Raw genomic sequence first — 20,270 nt, forward strand, 5'->3', positions numbered from 1 at the left:
AATATTCGGGAGGAAAGGGCCTTGGGAATCCACTCAGCCAGCCCTGCCTTCAAGCAGGAGCCACAGAGACAATTCACAGGACACTTTTTCCCTCCACAGCCTCCAAAGGCAAGCTCCAGGGCCTCTGGGTGGTGGCATATTTCCTAGCTGTGTCACCAGCAAAGACGCACGTTAGTGAAGATAAATACACCCCCTGCCTGTCCAATGGCAAATTAAACCAAATTGATGAAAACTAACCAAAGTGACCTGTTTTCACTTTTCAGTGGGCTACGGTTGTGAAATTGAAGTGTGAGCCCTCAAGAGGGGCCTTGGGAACCGGACACCTTAACTGAGGTGCCCTGTCACACAGGGGGCTGTGCCAGCTTCATCCTGCAGGCCGGGTGCGTTCACTCTCCCGGAGAAGGCGCCCCGCACGGGCAGAGGCGGGCCTGCAGGGGCCCAGAATAGAGCTCAGGGCCATCCAGCCAGATAACCGACCACCCCACCAAAAAACTCCTCACAAAACATTGTTTTCTCACCGGCCTTCTGTCTCCCTTTGCTTTCTGTTATGGACTGAATGCTTGTGTTCCCCCCAAAACCCACATGTTGGAGCTCTAACCCCCAGTGTGATGGTATGTGGAGGTGGGGTCTTTGGGAGATCATGGGGCCGGGGGGGGGGGGGTCTTTGTAATGGGATTAGCCCCCTTATGAGGAAAGAGAGACCAGAGCTCACTCTGTCTCCACCACATGCGGACACGGTGGGAAAGTGGCCGCCCACAAGCACGGAAGGGTGTCCTCACCAGAAACTGCATCGGCTGGAGCCCCGATCTTGGATTCCTGCCTCCAGAACTGTGAGAAATAGATGTCGGCCGCTGAAGCCACCCATCCGTGTGCTGTCAGAGCAGCCCCAGCTGCTGAGGCCCCCTCCCCACAAAGAGCCCGAGGCTGGCCCACTTGCTCTCAGTTAATCCTCTAAGAAAACAAGAACTGTTGTCTCACAGCCTCCCTGTATCAGCATCTTCTAATAACAAAGCAGCCCACCCACAGCTACCAGAAAGGGGGCTGCTGATTCAGCAACTGCCAGGGGACCCAAACAGACCTAAAAACAGAGCTGTTAGTCTCGCTTCTATTATTGGAACTCATGCCATTAAGACAACTAGGCAGATGGGCCAATCTGAATATTCTGGAATTTAGAAGGACTCACTGTAGCTTTTAAAGACAGGGAGAAGTACCTCACACGCACAGCCATCTCCCAAGGTTCCCCAGCCAGGAGTCCACGGGGCCCCAAATCAAGTCTACACCAGTGGAGTCCCACACCAAGGTCCTTCTCAAATCCTCTTTAATAATATGTGTCGCTCACGCTGCTGCAACCAATATAAAAAAGGTGATTCCTGATTTCATATAAATTCACATCGAGAATCATTATGATGCCTCAAGATACAGGGACCAAAGATAAATCACAGTGAAGTGGGACATCTGAGCACAAGAAGCGGGAAGATGTGCAGGTGCCGATAGGTGCACACGGCCAGGCAACGGCTCCGGTTGGAGCCAGGCAGTCAGGAAGGGAGCCGCGAGGGCACAGGCCTCCAGCAGCCTCGGCTCAGCAGAGCGCTTTCTGTAGATGATTCATTTGCTCCCCACCTCCCCAGGCAGCGATGGAGACGCAGGCAACTGTGCACATTGACCTTCTCCTCATAACCAGCTGCTCTTTCCGCTCGGGTCTCCTCCAGGCGCCGTCACAAAGTAACTCGTTGACTTTCTGTGCCCCTTCTGACTACAGCTCGGTGGCCACACACCTGCCAATCATGTAAACTGGGGTTGGGGGCCCCATGAGTCAGGCACAGCACCCAGCCTTGGTCCGTCCGGGTGGCTTGTAACTGGTGATGTCGACAGTCTGCGCTGGCCCCTGGGATCTCTGCCTCAGGATCATGGGCACCACCATCTCAAACAAGGTTTCAAACAGCAGGTCCACGTTGTGCCCAGTTTTGGCGCTGGTCTCGAAGCACATCTGCTCAGCGGCCGGCGCGTCCTTCTCATCCAGCATCTTGTACTTCAGGATCTTTTTATAAAGCGCCACGGCGTCCTCCGGCCGCACCTGCTTGGGCACCTTCAGCGATGCGCAGCCGCCGCTGGCCATCCCGGGGCTGTGTCCGTCCTCCTCCTGGCTCTCCGCAGCCCCCTCCTCCCTGAGGTCCACCTTGTTCCCCACAATGGCGAAGAGGCAGTCGGCATTGGCCGTGTCCGTCAGGCCCAGGAACCGCTCCTCCAGCTCCACCAGGCTCTGCAGGTGGTTCACATCGTAGGTGAGGATGACGGCGGCCGCCCCCCGGCAGTACATGGAGCCCAGGCCATGGAACTGCTCGCGCCCTGGCGGGGAGAGGGAAAGACACTGGTTATCTCTCCCCTGGGGATGCACCCACCCACCACGCCACAGGAGAGGGATGCTGCAACCGTGATCCCAAATGTAGGTGTGGCTAGACTGGAGCAAGACACTGGCGTGCAGAAAGTCCAGGCCCCATGAGATCTAAATGCAATGGCTTCCTCCTCCTCCGGGAGTCTGCAGGCACATCACCCCCTCCTCCCCCCCACCCCACCCCGGCCCCGGGCCCCGCCTTCCTTCTCATGAAAGGTGGTATGGCCTCTTCCTACTAGTGCATTTTAAAAGACGTTTAAATAAAATGCTGCCACCAGGGGTCTCAATTCTCGATGACATGGTCTGTGCCACATCTCAGCATCAGTCGTTCTGGTGCAGCACTGAGCAAACCCGCCCTTCACACGGGCGTATGGTTTCCAGTGCCCGAGGTTCTGTGCCACCTCAAGGCTGCCCCAGGACTGGGCGCCCATCCAGGTTGGTCCTCTTGCCTCGGGCCCCCCAGAGGCACCGAGGGCCCCGGCGGGGGTGGGGCCAGACTGCTGGGAGGAGCTGAGAAGCGAGGAAAGACGGACGGAGAACACACAAGGGCGCACACTAAGGAATCTCTTTTGGAACAAACCACGGAAAACAAGGCACCTCCACTTTCACCCAGCGGCAGACAATACCGCAGAGATTTGGAAATCCCAGCGCCAGAGGGCTGGCCTCCGTCCTGGTCCCTGTCCTGTCGTGGCCAGCTGGCTGGGCGAGCTCAGACAGGACACCTCATGCCTCAGGCTCACCCTCCTCCCCTGCTTCCCTTCCTTACCTGCTCACGGCCCGACTAGGGATGCAAAGGACCCCCAAAGGCCTCAGGTGGCAGCCCCAGGGGAGGGAGAGCAAACCCACAGAAGAAAGTTCCAGAAGGACCCAGACACCTGGAGACGGTCCCCAGAACCCCAGCCCAAGGCTGCTCCCACCCTCAGAGCCGGAGGGCAGCTTTCCAGAGCAGGGTGCCAAGGAAACAGACACACACACACAAGAGGGAGGTTTTCTTTGTTTCTAGAGGAAATGGGTGTCTTCAAAGTTTCAGCCAGTCACAGCGAGAACTCAGGTGGCGCTGTGCATAAGTCGCCCTTGGGCTCAGCTCCTTCTCACGCAGCCTTTGGGGACAGGGTGGGCACGGGCAGGGCATCGCCCCAGGCCTTCTGCTGTCACTTCCCAGAGGGTCCCTGACCCCTTCCAGATTCCGTCTCCCACCCCTCCCGCACTCGCGCTCCCCCTAAGATCAGCTCCCATACTTCACACAATCGCAAAGCCACATCTTGGTTACGAGGTTAATAAATATTTGTCTCTCTACCAGCCGGGAAGGCTGGGCAGCGTGGTTTGACCTGCCCCTGGTACTCGATGCCAATAAATGTGTTGAGCAAGTGAAGTCAGAAGTCATCCCCTCCGTTTGTTTAAAAAAACAGTTTTTCTCTTATGTAAGGTTTCTTGGCTTGTTCTGTAACAATTTGGTCTGATTTGCAAAGTGGTTAATTTATACCCTGCACTGGGCGTCTCAACTCCCCACCTTTACCCTGAACGGCAGACTGAGCGGAAGATGGAGGGGGAGGGAGAGCGGGAGGAGGGGAGAGGTGAGAGGACAGAGGGCGGAACAGGGGAAGGAGGGGTGAGAGACACAGGAGGAAGGGAGGGAGGCAGGAGAAGCCTGGATGTGTCAAACCCCCGAACTGGGAGTTCCTCCTGCTTGAGTATTTCTACTCCCCCACGTTAAACCATTAGAACAGCTAATGTCTGAACAGCACAGATCACAGCTGAGAGCACGGCCGGCGGCCCCTTGCATTGAGGTGGGTCTCCAGGGGCCACTTTTGACCTGTGTTTGTGTCCCTGGGTTTCTTATCTCCTCATTCACTGGGGAGAGGTGGTTCATTGACCCCATAAAGGGCAATTCATAATTCAGAATGGGGCCCCCTCCCGAAGCTGTGCTAGACCCAGGGTTAGTCACGCCCTCCTGCCACTGCCATCCAGTTCCACCCCCTGGGCGGCGATTGTGCAGAGCAAGAACGGCCTGCACCCAAGCTCCCTGGGATCTGCCCGTCGCCCCCCGCCTTGCAGAGTTAACTCTATTTTTAGAACATCCTTGCCGGTTTCTCTCCCTAACTGGAATCCTGAAGAGCCAGGTCTGGAGTCTGCGTTTCTTTGTAGGGTGTGGCACCCACCCATCTGGCTGTGCAACACCTATGACAACATAGGGACACCGGGAACACCCCTCCCATGCTGGCAGGGCTCAGAGCAGCGTCCAGGGTAATCACTTGGCCCCTCCCCAGCACTCCCAGCTCACAGTGCCCCTGGGGCCACATTTTCTCCCTGAAGGACGCAGGGAAGCTCGAGGGAGGACTGGCGGAGGGTGTGCCATCACTCCTCTGTCCTAGACGCAAAGGCACAGATCCCCACACCAGTGACGAGAAGGTAAGTTAAAAGTTCTTCAGTCTCTCCGTGCTCACCCAACACGACCACCAGGTTAGCAACTCGCTCCTGCAGGCGACACGAAAGTTCATCTGTAATATCCTGCCCTCGACCCCGCCCAGCCCACTCAGACCCCTAACTCACCCCCACCAGCAGCTCCAGCCAGGCTGTCTCTGCTTTTACCTGTTTACCTTTGACCTGGAGACAGGAACCAGCCTAAGGAGACAGGGGCCCTGGCCTAACAAGATAAGGCCCCTAACCAATCAGCAAGCTAGGAGCATCAGATAGAGACCACCAAGATCACATCCCGCAGCCTCAGGACTTTTCCAGGCTCCCGCATGCACCCTGGCACCCAGGAGTCCACTGAAGGTGACCCTACCTCCACTAGCACAGTAAAAATCACACCCAGGGGTGTGCAACACACGTGGTGACATGGTACATGACAGCACAAGCCCAAGAAAAACCCCACCTCCACAGGCCATGACAAGGCCCGTCTCCCCAGCCTCTGCCTAATGAAAGCCCCCCAGTCCTGCTCCCTGACAAGCTGGTCACCTGCCCCTTTCCTTTCCACACCGGCTTCCTTGTACCTCCCTTGTGCACAAGCTAAGAAACTTTTACTTTCTACTCCCATTTGTGGTCTCTCTTGATTTCCATCCTGGGGGACAACAAGAACCCGACATGCCAGTAACAAACAGTCTCAGATGAAATTCGGTGGCTGCCGGCAGTGTTTAGTTTGGACACCAAGCCCCCCTGCTGACACAGTAGAAACAGAGGCAGGAACAGAACCCAGCAGGTCCGTGACCTTGATGGGAAAGAACATAACATTTATCCTCACTGTCCTCGAGCTGAAGTCTAGCATTTCCCCCGATTATGCATATTGGCAACAAACCATGGAAATGATAATTAGGAGCAGTACCTGTGGCTTCCTCATGGATACAAATAACAGAGGCTTTCAGTTCACATTACACTTGTCACGGCCTCTCAAGGTACTTGCACTCATCAGCATTCACAGCTGGAACAGCTGTTAGGCCTGCTGCTGTACAGGAGGCCAGGCTCCCGGCAAACCTCTGCATTTTATTGCATGGGTTTCAGTACAGAACTCGGAGGAAGGGCCCTGGGCTCCTACCATTGGGCACAAAGGGATCCTCGACACAAAAGAAATGAAGAACCCTTGGTCTGAGGGTCTGAGGAGCACAGATTGAAGGCGTGACACCTGCACATATATTTATATAAAACAGTGTTCTTTGCCAATAAAGCACCATCTTCAGCCAAATGACCAAGAAACGCAAATTCCACTCAACCCCCAATCCTTCTGGAACGGCCACTTTCTGACACAGGATGGTTGGCACTGCCTCATTCGGGGCAGGCTGGTGGCCCCCACGCCCAGCCTAGAGAGAGCAGCCTGCTGAGGAAGACATCCGGGAGAAGGGCCCGGCATGGACCTACGTTGACCGCTCACTGACTTCTCTCTCTCCCAGAGCCAGACCCAAAGCCGGGACTTCTTCCCCCAATGCCCCACTTTTCTCCAACAAAGCCCCAGCTGTTTCCCCCAAAAGATCGGACAGGGAGGGTAGCTGGGGAGGGTGATGCCCAGCCAGATTTGGCAGGATTGGAGGTATACATCCCGCCTGCAGCCATCCTGAAGGTCGAGTGATGTGCCAGAAAGCAAGTATCATCACTGGCTCACTGCCCTCTCCTGGGAAGAGCCAGCCTGTGGACACGCGGCATGCAGTCTGGAATTCAGCGCCCACAGAACCACATTCCTTCCTTCAGCACACCGAGAGCAGGTCGGTCCTAAGACTGACAATTTAATCATAGTTTCATGTCAAACTACACTGTACACCAACAGGCAGGAGCTCAACAGTCGTCTCCTGTCTCTTCATGGACTCCCTATGGGACATGATGATCAAGAAGTCAATTTAAAAACTGGCAATAGCAGGTGTGAGTCAAAAAGAAAAGAAAGAAAGAAATGCTCCCCATCACTACTACTGAGCGAGGACTTCTTTTTCGGATGCTAATTTCATATATAGTGATCCGGGCATCATGAGATTTTCCAACGGCTAAAAATGTCGTCAGCGCCCACACACCAGATTTCATAAGAGGAAGGGAGAGGCAAATGAGGGAAAATAAAGTGATGTAGCTCACTGAGTCCACGCAATTCCCTGAGGACAAAAAGGTGACTGTGCTAACGGTTAAAATAGTTTTCCTTTCCAAATAAAAATGTCTGATTTGCTTTTGAAAAAGTAAATAATAATAATACATAAAGAAAAATCATAATAACTAAAGGAAATAGGAACTGAGTGAGGAATCCCAAATGCTAGCCTGGTAGAGAGTAAATAAGAGAAGCTGTTCGAACCCTGTAATTGCTATCTGCCCAGTAAGCAACGCAGACCAGCCAAATGAAGCCGCCCCAGCTAGAGTTTACAACTGCGCCGTTTTCACACTTTAAATTCTTAAATGCCCTTTTAGATGAGATCTATAGCTTTTAGGCTGTAGTGCCCATCACAAGATGGCTAGTCCAACAGGGAACAGAAGTTCTGAATCTTATCCCAACTGAATTTAAGTGGCAGCCCTGGCATTTCCAGCATCAAGAACACAATGAAGATAAAGCGGTAAGGCAGTAAGAGTTGACCTTTGGCGGTTGGCACTGCCAAATTCACAGCCTATTTGAATTCAAGACTCTCGAGCAAGCTTTCCTATAGTTTGTGAATCTGCGCTCAGCTAAAAGCCAGGCTCCTACTGCTCGAAATAAACGTCAGCTCCTCAGCCCTTCAGAAGGCTGACCTCTGGTCTACGCGGATGCACTTGAATGGGGATCCCAAAAATTCCCTTCCCCTGGTGACCAGATCTGGTGTTTCTACCTCTCTCGCCTTCTCTCCCCATCCCGGGTCCCCAAGCACAGTTCCCGAGACAAAGCTCCAGGAATTCCTATAGTCCTTTCCTCGGGCTTCACGGGGAACAAAGCAGCCTCCTGGTCCAAGTGTGGGGCTGCCCGGGCTCCAGGCTGCCCTGCCCCAGCCCTGAGCGGATGAAGAGGAAAGTCACCAGTTGTTTCAAGTTCAATCAACGCAGCTGAGGGTCAACGAGCTGCCAAGCCCTGGTCCCGGTCTAGGGGCCAGGCTGCCAGGCTTGGCGTGGCCCCTGCTGGACAGCCTGCCATGGATCCAGAGGCAGGAGCTGGCACGGAGGACAGGGGCTCAGTCTCCTTCGCCTCCAGGAAGGGGCTTGGGCTCCCTTGCAGCTCGCTGTCTACGGGGCTGCCCAGACAGAAGGACGTGTGATTGTCAGAGCATCCGGGGGTCTGAGTGGGATGGGTCCAGGAATTCTGGCTTCCCTGTGAAGCAAATCAACAAGTGACCTGTTTCCCTTAGGCTCATCCATGTTGTCATATATTGCAGAATCTCCTTTTTTAGGGCTGAATCATATGCCATCGTATGCAGTGTTGTCTTTACCCAATCATCTGTCAAAGGACATTTAGGTCGTTTCCATACCATGGCTGTGAAAAACGCTGTGATGAGCATGGGAGGGCTCATGAGCCAGTCACTGGACAAATACTGCGCGATCCCACTGACAGGAGGTACCTAACAGTCAAATTCACAGAATCAAAGGGTGGAATGGTGGCTGCCAGGGCCTGGGGGAAGGAGGAAGCAGGGAGTTACTAATCGACGGACATAAAGTTTCAGTTAAGGGAGATGAATAAATTCTAGGGACCGGCTGTACAACCTTGCAGCTAAAGCAAACAATACTGCATTGCGCACTTAAAAACCCAAGAGGGTAGAGCTCATGTTAAGTGTTCTTACCACAGTAAAATAAAATCAACAAACCCAAATAAAGTGATCTGTTAAGGTTTGTGTCACCAACACAATTCAGACGCGGATGTCTATTATCCTGGTGGTGGAGGAGAAACGGGATCTGACAGTGCTGCCCGTGTCTGATCAGGGACGTCCTTGGACAAACCACTGAAACAGAAAAACTGGCTGGACGTGGCCTGGTGAGCCCGGAGCAGCTGGAGAGGGAGGCCAGCTGGCCGCCGGGCGGGTCCCTGGGGAGGCAGGTGCTGTGCTAACAGGTTGGCCAGAGCCCGCGGTCAGCCTTTCAGAATCACAGACGTAACGCGTTGGGGCTGCTCACCCAGAGAGCTCTTCCATGCTGCGTGTGCAGTGGGAAACCAGAATGCCCACGGAGTCATTCACAACTGGGAATGAGATATTAATCTCCACATTTCCTTCCCAGGATCAGGTGCAGGAAAGACGGGACTGCTGACCAGGAGAAAGCTGGGTCAGCAGGAGACCGGTTAACAAGTCCGCAGGGCTCAGGAAGCTCACGCCGTCGTCCCGGCAGCCACACTAAGTGGGCCTTCCCCTTCCCACATCTGACAGAGGGAGAAACTGAGGCACAGAAAGCACAGGAAGTGGCCCCCAGCAGGAAGGGTGGAGCCCAAAGCCAAGACGCTGGCCCCAGGTCCCAGGTAGTCTGTGGTCTGACCACTCATCAAGAGTCCAACTATCTGTGCTCAAATCCCCACCATGTGACTTTGGCAGGTCACTTAACCCTCTGTGCCTCAGTTTCCTGTCGCCAAAATGTGGAGAGTGACCCCCAAAGGGCAGCTGTGAGAACGGAATTAATTTGTACAGGTAACTGCCTAGAGCCACACCCGGCAGGTGTGCAGCCTGCAAGAGCTTGTTAGACACACTTTAAACCACGAATCCTGCCCTCCCAAACCTCAGGATGAACCTGGCCCCCCAAGATTGCCACGTCCTGGGTCTTCACCAGCACCTTTAAGCACTGTCGCCTAGGGCCTGTTGTCACCTTGCAGCTGACCCATCTCCTACATCTTTCTCATTTTTATGAGGTTTCCTTTCAGAGGATGACCCTCTCCCCAAATTCCGGGGCGCTTTATCAGGTAGCTGCTGCACCCCGTGTCTGAAGAGCTGGAAACCGGGCAGCAGCAGGCACAGAAGAACAGAAGTCAGCGGCCCACGATCACCCCATCGGCTGTGGGACACCTGAGGCTAGAGGGTCCGATTACTCTCTCTTTTATTCTCCAGCCATCCTCAGGCCAAATACAACCAGCCTTTCACCCGGAGTGTCACCTTTCTACCTCTCTTTTTGCTTGCACAGTCTAAAATAACAGTGGATGGTATAACCATCAGAAATCACATTACAACGCTGGCTACAGATTCTTTTTTTTAGATTTTATTTTTCCTTTTTCTCCCCTAAAGCCCCCCCCCAGTACATAGTTGTGTATTTTTAATTGTGGGTCCTTCTAGTTGTGGCATGTGAGACGACGCCTCACCGTGGCCTGATGAGCAGTGCCATGTCCGAGCCCAGGATCTGAACCGGTGAAACCCTGGGCTGCCAAAGTGGAGCGCGCGAACTTAACCACGCAGCCACAGGGCTGGCCCCCTGGCTGCAGATTTTAAACATGGGTGGGGACTTTTACAAAATACTGATGCTCAAACCCCCCCGCCCCGGAGCACGTGGATCAGGATCTGACGGGAGCGTGGGCATCTGCACCGTTTTCAAAGCTCGCCTGGTGAAAGTCGCATGCAGCGGGAGGCGAGGATCCCCAACTTGCTCAGCGAAAGTGGGAGATAAAAACACAGTTGTTAAAATGCCAGAATCAGAACGCTGCTATTTCAATTCAGTTGAAAAGTAAGGCCTACCAGAAAATGCAAACCCTGAAAGAAAGAAGAGCTTTTGAAAAGCCTTGCAAAGCGGGCGGGAACGCGCACCGGATGAAGCTCACAGAAATATCGAAGTGACGACAGGAAGAAAGATAAAAAACCCAGATTCACAGAACCAGGCATGGGAATGAACGGAAACTTCGGGGCACGCACAGAAATGGGACCACCAGCAAATAGCTGGAGAGATTTTTTTTAAATAAAATAAAATCCTTTTTCCAACCCTTTGAAGTTCCACCCACAACATTATAAATACTACTGAAAGATTAGTTCTATTTTGTACAGGTTGATGAGTTTTGACTGACGTTTACAGTCACAGGCAAGACAGGACATTCCATCTGCATGTATGTTTCTAAACTGATAGTGAACCTGGTTAGAGAAGGGCCCACGGAAACAACTACACCCCAGGGATGTTTGCAGAGTGGATGCTAAAGCTCTTTTAGTGCAATAAGAAAGAGGAACGATGTGTCCTCCCAGGTGACGAAAGGAGCTGGCTGTCTGGGGCCAGCGCTGGGCACAGCTGCCTCCACATGTGCGCAAACTGGACAGGCACTGGGCAGGGCCCTTCGCCTGCGCATCCCCCGTTCACACAGGGGCACCAGGAAACGGGTGAATGAGTCTGCCAGCCCCGAGACACCTGTGTGTGAGGGTCAACCTGACCAGGCCAAGGTGCCCAGCTGTGTGGCCCAACGCTAGTCTAGGTGTTGCCACAAAGGCATTTTTTTAGATGTGGTTAAAGTCTGCAATCAACTGACTTTACATAAAGCAGACTAACCTTCATAATGTGTGTGGGCCTCATGCAATCAGTTGAAGGTCATACAAGCCAAGACTAAGGTTTCCTGGAGAAAGAGGAATTCTGTCCCCAGACTGCACCTGAGTTTTAAAAAAATCCTGTCTGAGTTTCCAGCCGTTGGCCCTATGGATTTTGGACTCAAGACTGCAACATGGACTCTTCCCTGGGGCTCCAGCCTGACAGCCTGCCCTCCGGATCTCAGACTTGCCAGCCCCTCAGTCTTGTGAGTCAGTCCCTTAAAATCACTCCTGCCCCCTCCCTCTCTCTGCATATACACATATATGCACGTGTGTATATGCTACTGGTTCTGTGTCTCTAGACTGACACACTTGCAGCCACTCACTTGCTTCTCTGGGAAATGTTCCAACTGTTAGTACAAAAAAAGGGAAACTATCTCAGGGTTTTTATACTGACTGTATAGTGAAATGATAATATTCTGGGTCTGTTGCGTTAAAGAAAATATAATTTTGAAACTAATACCTGGGGCTGACCCAGTAGCGCAGGGGTTAAGTGCGCACGTTCTGCTTCCGTAGCCTGGGGTTTGCCAGTTTGGATCCTGGGTGCGGACATGGCACCGCTTATCAAGCCATGCTGTGGCAGGCATCCCACATATAAAGTAGAGGAAGATGGGCACGGATGTTAGCTCAGGGTCAGTCTTCCTCAGCAAAAAAGAGGAGGATTGGCAGCAGATGTTAGGTCAGGGCTAATCTCCCTCAAAAAATAAATAAATAAATAAAATAAAATAAATAAAAATAGTAAAAATAAAAAAAAAAACCAAAAAACTAATATCCATTTTTAGCTTTTTTAATGTGGCTACCAGAAAATTTAAGATTACATATGCGGCTCACGTTATATTTCTGCTGGATAGTGCTGGTCAGTCGGTGATAAAAACAAGAGAAGCCATTGGAGGAATATTTACTGTTTGCTTTCCAAAAAGCTTTGAGGGGTTAGATATAAAACCTTTTTAATGTTTTAGGGAACTGATAAGTGATAGAGCCGGGAGACCAAGTTTGTCCAGCCTCAAGGCGTGTGTCACCTCCCGTTTGTGAGTGAATGAATGATTGAAGGCCTGTGTGCAGGTGTGAAGGTGGGGAGAGTGACGTGGGCACGTCGATGGGTGACTGAGGCTTTCTCAGTGCATTCGCCAGGGCGCATCAGCGGTGGGGAGGCAGGGCAGTCAAAGCCGGGTGGGGGCTCAGGTTCCTGAGTGCAGACACGGGGGCTGGACAGGTGCTGGCCTTGATGATTTGGGTTTTAATCATTCTTTGAGAGGAGGGTGTTGGCAGGGTGTCCAACAGGCACTGTCCGCAGGCCACGGGCCGGAGGTGGGTTGGGAATCACGTGTGCGGCCGGGAATCATCCCCACCCGGTGCCTAGGGCATTACAGGGACAGTCCAGACCCTGTCCCCAGGATTGAGAATTCCCTGGCCTGACCGGGGCCTGGGTCCCCTGGCTGTTCTCCTCTTCAGCCACAACCAAGAGTCCCTGTCTCAGGTGATGGCTGCTGACGGGCCGAGGTAGGGTGTTCTTGTGGAAGCTTTGGAGAGTGAGATCCCTGGGGCCACCATGACAAATTACAGACGGGAGGCTTAAAGCAGCAAGTCAGCCTCTCACAGCTCAGGAGGCCACACGTCTCCACTCTGGCAGGCTGTGCCCCCTGCGAAGACTCGAGGGGAGGATCCTGCTTGCTGCTTCCAGCTCTGGTGGTCCCAGGGGTCCCTGGGCTTGTGGCCACGTCACCCCATCTCTGTCTCCACTGTCACGTGTTTCTCCCTTGTGTCTCTGCTAAGGACACTTGTCATTGGGTTTGGGGCCCAGCGGGATAATCCAGAATGGTCTCCTCCACTCAAGACCTTAACTAAGTTTCATCCACACAGGCCCTTTTACCAAATGAGATGCCACTCACAGGTGCCTGGGATGAGGGCCTGCCTGTGTCTTTGGGGCCACCACTCAGCCCGCTCCAGATGGTAGGAGACTTTAGCAATTCTCTCTTTTATGGGACAAAAGAACAAGAATAAAAGACAGAGAAAGAAGGAGGAGATAACTTCAAACCCAGAAAAATCTAAACGTAGTCCACTGTTCTGTTCCCCATCTCCGTGGGCTGTTTGGTGGAATTTGCGCTTTATTCTGAAGCCTGCCAGAAGTCCCAGGAGGTCCACAGCGGGTTTCACGACTGAGTCTGCACCTGGCGAGAACTGGGCAGGCTGCAGAGAGGGCAGACAGGCGGCCTTAATGAAGACGTCTCCAGTTCGGGTCCCAGCGATACTTGCAGTTGCTGAAAAGCCCTTTGAAGGCCACTTCCCCCTTTCCCATGGGCCTACTGCCAATAAGCCTCCTCTTTTTTGCTGAGGAAGACTGACCCTGAGCTAACATCCATGCCCATCTTCCTCTACTTTATATGTGGGATGCCTGCCACAGCATGGCTTGATAAGCGGTGCCATGTCCGCACCCAGGATCCAAACTGGCAAACCCCGGGCTACGGAAGCAGAACGTGTGCACTTAATCCCTGCGCCACTGGGCCAGCCCCAGATATTAGTTTCAAAATTATATTTTCTTTAACGCAACAGACCCAGAATATTATCATTTCACTATACAGTCAGTATAAAAACCCTGAGATAGTTTCCCTTTTTTTGTACTAACAGTTGGAAGTCAGGTGTGTATTTCACCCTTAGGGCCCCTCTCAGTTGGGACTAGCCACGTCTCAAGTGTTCAAAGCCCCATGTGGCTGCTGGCCACCATTCTGGACAGCACAGATGTTGACTCTCAAGTCCTTGAGGGCAGACATCACCTGCACCTGTTCATTTCAGCATCGAGCACAGTTCTTGGACACACAGACACTCAGGGACCACTTGTCACATGCATGATGGAGCACCTGCTGAGTCACAGAAACTAATAACTGACACTGACACGGGGCTCACTTATAAAACAGCTCCACATACTGTATCCTCATTAATCCTTGCACCTACCCCAGGAAGTCTTCATCTTTCCCCTTTCTGATGATCTGGAAATCCAGGCTCAGAGATGCCAAGCTACAGCCAACATCACTAGCCAACAAATGGTGGGGCTGGAGCCCAGTTCTCCAGATTCCAAATCTCATCCTCCCCCCTGCCTCTGAGCCCCTTTGGGCTGTGGGCCCTTCCACAAAACGCCCTGTGCAGCTCGTTTTTTACGGGTGGCCGTAAAGCACTGCAGCCCACGCAACATCCTTCTGAGCAGCGAGCTCGATAAGCACGTGATGAGCATCTGAGCACGTCCTGCCTCTCGGCCCCAGACAGGTAAAGTGGTACCCAGGATGCTCTGGCTGCTCAGAGTCCTCAACCGTGGCCTTTCACTTCTCTCCTTGAAGGTGAGCCAGAGGCCAGGGAACACCACCTCAGGTTAAGAAATGGAATAACAAATGTAGTCCCTGCCCCCCACCAGGGGGTGAATTGTGTCCCCCAAAAGGATATGTTGAAGACTTCACCCCCAGGACCTGTCAAAGTGACCTTATTTGGAAATAGGGTTGTTACAGATATAACCAGGTTAAGATGAGGTCCTGGGGCTGGTCCCTAATGCAGTGTGATTGATGTCCTTGAAAGAAAGAGTAGAAACACACAGACACACGCAGAGGGATGATGATGCGAAGACAGAGGCAGACATTGGAGTGATGTATCTACAAGCTGAGGAACGCCAGCACCCATCAGAACCCAGGAGGGGGGCACGGAACAGATCCCCCCAGAGCCTTCAGAGAGAGCGTGGCCCTGCCGACAGCTTGATTTTGGACTCTGGCCTCCAGAACTGAGAGAATGAATTTCTGATGTTTTAAACCACCCAGTGTGTGGAACTTTGTCACAACTGCCCCAGGAAACTACCGCCTCCGCTGAGATCTGAATTGGGCTGCAGACGGATGGCTTCTTCGTTCAGATACCAAAGGTCACAAATGGAACAAGAACAACATCCATGCGAAGGGGTCAGACTGCCAAGAGAAGCTTCTGCTTCCTTCCCCTCGCCACTTCCTCCTCTCCCTGCCAGCGGGAGAAAAACCCAGAAAATTATGAACTTCGGTGAACCACACTGAAGGAGAAGTTGATAAGGACGGTTCAGATAACAGTGAACTCAAATAACCATCCCAAAGATGAAGAATCACGCACCGTCTGCCGAGCCAGAGTCAGCACAGCTGCTCACTTCCTGAAAACGAGCCCCAGATCACCAAGTGAATTCACGCGGACGCCTCCACATTGGACGGTCTCAGTTTGCTCCCCTGTTTCTGGCTCGACCAGGTGCTGCCGTGAGGAAGCATCTTCACCCTCTAATCTGATCTGCACAAGAAGAAACAAACCATCCAAGTGCCCTTTGCTGTCTTTCCCGAGAAATACAAGAGGGAAGAGGTGGTAACTGCTGGAAAACATATCAAAGAAAAACGAACGAATTATCCAGCCAAAGAAGTGGTAGAATTGTCTGCATCTTAAGAGGAGAAGCTGTCACAGACCCGTGTGACAATGCAGCGTCCCATGAAGGGCAGGTAGGCTTCAGGGTGTCCAAGAGAGTCCCTGATAAGGAGCTCCTCCTCGTCCAGCAGAACGGCAGCGGATGAACGCTATTCTAGCTCTTGCGGTGACTACACTGAGTATCAGCACCTTTTCCCGTCGCCCACACTGTCACAGCACTTACTACACGCAGACCGGCACCAAGCCCTTTGTGGGCCCCATCATTTAAACCCCACACCCTGGGGGGCTGCCGTCTCATCCTCTCCCCCAGGCCTGAGGAATGTACCTGCGCCGTGGCACACAGACCTCGACCACAGAGGAGGGACGTGACCCCGCCATCAGGGTCCAGAGCCCCGTTCCTAAGCGATGCTACACCGTCAGCTTCAAGTCCTGCTCTAAGATGGGCATGCGGAAGGGGACTTGGTTCAAAAAAAAGAAGGCCAGTATTTCAAAATCCAGAAGGAATAACAACGGGATGACCCCTGTTATGCCTCTGTTATCAGAAATCGAGCAAACCCAAAAAGGCAAGAGAAGTACAAAAAGCAAAAACACCGAGACCTCCCAGTGGAAGCAGCTCCCACGGGGCAGCTCCTTCTCCCAGCATGGCCGCCATGTGGACGAGCCTGGAGGAACCATCCGTCCACTGTCCCCAGACGGCAGTGACGCTGCCTGGCAGATGGCTGGAGTCCACCATGCACTTTTCATCTACACAGGCTTGGCCTCACCAACCCCAGCGGGGAGTCACCATCTCCCAGTGAAGACCCTAAGACCAGGTCCTTCCCGTCATGCCCCCCAGGTAAGAGCCCCCACGATGGGGACGTGCCACCGTACAGGAGAAACCTCGTGAAAACTCAGAGCCAGGAAAGACGATGAGCCGGCAGCCGTCAGCTGGACGTTAAAGAGCAGAAGTTGAAAAGGAAAAAAAAAGTGTTCTGCCAAAAGGAAGAACGAAACCCTCAACACCAGTTAATGGTACACTAACTAGAGAGCTGATTAGGCAACATTTTAAAGATAAACTAATAATTAAAATCCAATAATCCAACTTAGTGGCTTGCATTTATAGTTCCTCTGATCTTGTTCTTAACAGGCTGTGACCACGGAAAGGCATTCAGAAACAGCTGTGCTCCGGGACACGAAGGAGGATGGTTATTCTTCTAGTCCAGGAAGCCCGCGGACTTACACCGGTAGCAAAATGACAAACAGCCCTGTGGGACTGAACTACTGGGGACGAGTGAGCCACGTCTAACTACATCTAAACCCACGCCTGTGAAGGAGACTTCCTTCCTTCTATAAACAGAGGACCCAAACCCAAAACGATTCCCAACTAATGGAACAGCAACACATGGGGGAGAGGAAGAGTGTCTCCAAAAAATGGATCTATTTCCGCATTTAAACACATCCACAATGTATTTTCACACAAATCAGCATACGTGTCGCTTCTGTTGTTTCTGTTTGGTAATTTGAAAACTGAAAATCAAAGAACGTGTCATAAGCCATGTGAACCGCTCAAATGGTTAACTGCACAGAAATGAGTCCCTGACCGGGACGCGCCGATGGGGCTTTCTGAACTAATTACTACGATTACATAAGAATAACTGGAACTTAATACTCAAATTTCTTCACTTTTTTCAGACACGAATTTACTAAAAATCATTCAAAAACAAGACCAAATAACTCAATAAAGAGACGTTCTTTAACATTCTAATATTAAGAAAAAGAGGCAAATCCAAAGAAAATACACTTACATAACAGATTTAGCTTTAAAAAAAACTCTCACATACCAGGATATTTAATGCAATCTCCTTTACCTTCAACAGATACTCTGTTGTCCTGTGATAATTAATTTTTAGAATGAGATTATCAAAGAAAAATTCAATTATTTGCTAAATTCTCTACTTATTAAAGCAGCAAACTGAAACCATTTCAGACTTTTTAAAGCAGGTTTTAACTTGTTTCAAAGTCAAGGCTGAACTGAAAATACCATATTAAGAAAACTCTTAGAAATACTTAGTTATCTAGATTAGCCTGTTGTCTGGAGTACCCCATTCAGTAAATATCCCAGTTCTTTCTTTCTTTTTTTTTTTTGATGAAGATTAGCCTTGAGCTAACATCTGCTACCAATCCTCCTCTTTTTGCTGAGGAAGACTGGCCCTGAGCTAACGTCTGTGTCCATCTTCCTCTACTTTATTTGTGGGACGCCTACCACAGCATGGCTTTTGCCAAGCAGTGCCATGTCTGCACCCAGGATCCGAATCGGCAAACCCCATGCTGCTGAAGTGGAACGTGCCCACTTAACCGCTGTGCCATCAGGCTGGGCTGGCCTGGCCCCCCAGTTATTTCTAACAGCTTTGCTATACAGATTAGTTTTTTCTTCTTCTCCATAATGTAAAATCTTCTGCAAAAATACATGGCAGAGAACAAACGTTTTCCTGTTAATTCTCTCTCAAGGGAAGCATATTAAATCCTTTCTGAACAATCCTAAGGAAACAGGATTTTACAGATGTGTAAAGTGTCCAGCTATCTCTTGCTTAACAGACTGTGTTCTAATAAAATTCCCCGAATTGTACACGATCCATTGACAGACACCATAAAATGAGAAATGCCTTCCAGGATGATTCCCAGGCAACCGCGGAATAGCTGGATACAATCTTATTGACTTCACAGTGCTAAACCCCCTTTAAATCAATATCTTAAAGTATTTTGTTACAACTTATCATACTTAAGTAAAACAATATTATGCTGTGCCTAAAAGTAAAAGTTTTAAATAATTACCTAAAATAGTCAAATTCATAGAGACAGAAAGCAGAACACTGGTTACCAGGGGCCGGAGGAAGGGGGAGGGGGTTAGTGTGTAACAGGTACCGAGCTTCAGTTGGGAAGATGAAAAAGTTCTGGAGATGACGGTGGTGATGGCTGCACGACAGGGTGAGTGCACGTAATGCCACTGGGCTGTGCACTTAAAAATGATTCAAATGGTAAATTTTAGGGGCCGGCCCCGTGGTCGAGTGGTTAAGTTCACGCACTCTGCTTTGGTGGCCCAGGGTATTGCCGGTTCGGATCCTGGGCATGGACATGGCACAACTCATCAGGCCACGCTGAGGCAGCATCCCACATGCCACAACTAGAAGGACCCACAGCTAGAATACACAACTATGTACTGGGGGACTTTGGGAAGAAGAAGAAAAAATAAAAATAAAATATTGTTTTTAAAAGGGTAAATTTTATGTTATGTGTATTTTAACACAATAAAAAAAAAAATTCCGTATGGTTAAAGATAGAGAGAGAGAAAGAGAGAGAGAGATAGAATTGCAGGTAAAAATAGCACCTACTAAGAATGCCGGAAAACTTGCACGGCCTGACCCCTGCCCTCCTCTCCTCACAGCTCATTCTGCCGGGGCAGCACAAGCCCAGAGCAGCTTCTCTTCAACCTGGCCTGTGGATCACCTGGCAAGCTGGTTGAGATGCAGCCTCTGATTCAGAGGGTCTGCGTGCACCTGGATTCTGTCGCTGCCAGCTCACTTGCAGGAGCAAGGCTGGAAAGCCTCAAGCATTCTAGGGCCAGCTCTCACCAACTCAAGATGAGATAGAGTCTGAACACAACTTGACTCTGCAACTCAAACCTGAGTTGCCATTTTTGCACTGCACCCTCTGCTGCCTTCTTCCTGATACTCTGCGCCTCGTCACAGTTGCAGAGTGGCTGCAGGAGCTCAACCTGCAGACGGGAACACTTGCCAGGTGTTCGAATTTCGCTCCTGAGCTGCTGGCACCTGTGGCTACATGGTAACTAACCAGACTTAATCAGATTGGAAATTAATCAGGTTTGGAATGTGCTTTCGCAATTGCTGTAGAAAAGGTACGTAGCTAAGTAAATAATAGGTCAACAGGCTTCAAAGAGTGGGAACAAAGTGTCCTCAAGGAGCCCAGAAATGGTGTATAATAAGCCCAGACACAATACACTGCTGCTTCCCTGAGCACCGTGATATGCAAATCACACACCATTCTAATCTACTCAGCGCAAGGTCCTCCCAGAGCGGTTCCAGTTATGGCGGCAACTTAGAAAGTGTTGAAAACGTCCTCCATTCACTCTGACTTCTCATTTGGGGGACAAGCTGCCAGTTAGAAAGAAAGAACTGCTTTCTCTGCGCCTGGTTCTTGACGCAGGTGTCCTGGGCTCGGTGTCCTCACCAGTCCTCTTGGGTCAACTGAATCTGACTCTTCTAACCAAGTCGGCGAGCGGTCTCTTTAGGAACTGCCGTCAGAGCCCACCCTGACTGAGACTGGACTTCAAGTGCTGGGCAGAGTCAAGCTACATGTGCGTGCACACACACACACAGGTGCACACACGTACACGCATGCATACTCATCAACATGCACGCACATCTTCATGTACACACACTCAATTCCACTTCATCCTCCCCTCTATTAGCGCACATCCTTTACGGATCTTGAAGCAGAGGCCACGCGCACTCACGCAGCCGCTCAAGGATCCCCGAGAAGCCAGCAGCTCGTCACACTGACAGTGGTGTGCA

The 20,270-nt window shown here is 51.4% G+C and overlaps 1 protein-coding gene across 1 annotated transcript in view; it reads right to left on the reverse strand.

Moving 5' to 3' along the window:
• Positions 1 to 1,301: 1,301 nt before the first annotated feature.
• RAB20 (RAB20, member RAS oncogene family) overlaps positions 1,302 to 20,270 on the reverse strand; it is a 34,888-nt gene continuing 15,919 nt past the window's right edge. The window contains exon 2 of the mRNA XM_023621827.2: positions 1,302 to 2,346. Within this exon, the coding sequence (XP_023477595.1) occupies positions 1,814 to 2,346 (533 nt within the window). The 3' untranslated portion in view covers positions 1,302 to 1,813. The remainder of the gene's footprint in view (positions 2,347 to 20,270) is intronic.

The sequence above is a fragment of the Equus caballus genome, chromosome 17 (genome assembly GCF_041296265.1).
Source record: "Equus caballus isolate H_3958 breed thoroughbred chromosome 17, TB-T2T, whole genome shotgun sequence".
NCBI classification, from domain to species: Eukaryota; Metazoa; Chordata; class Mammalia; order Perissodactyla; family Equidae; genus Equus; species Equus caballus.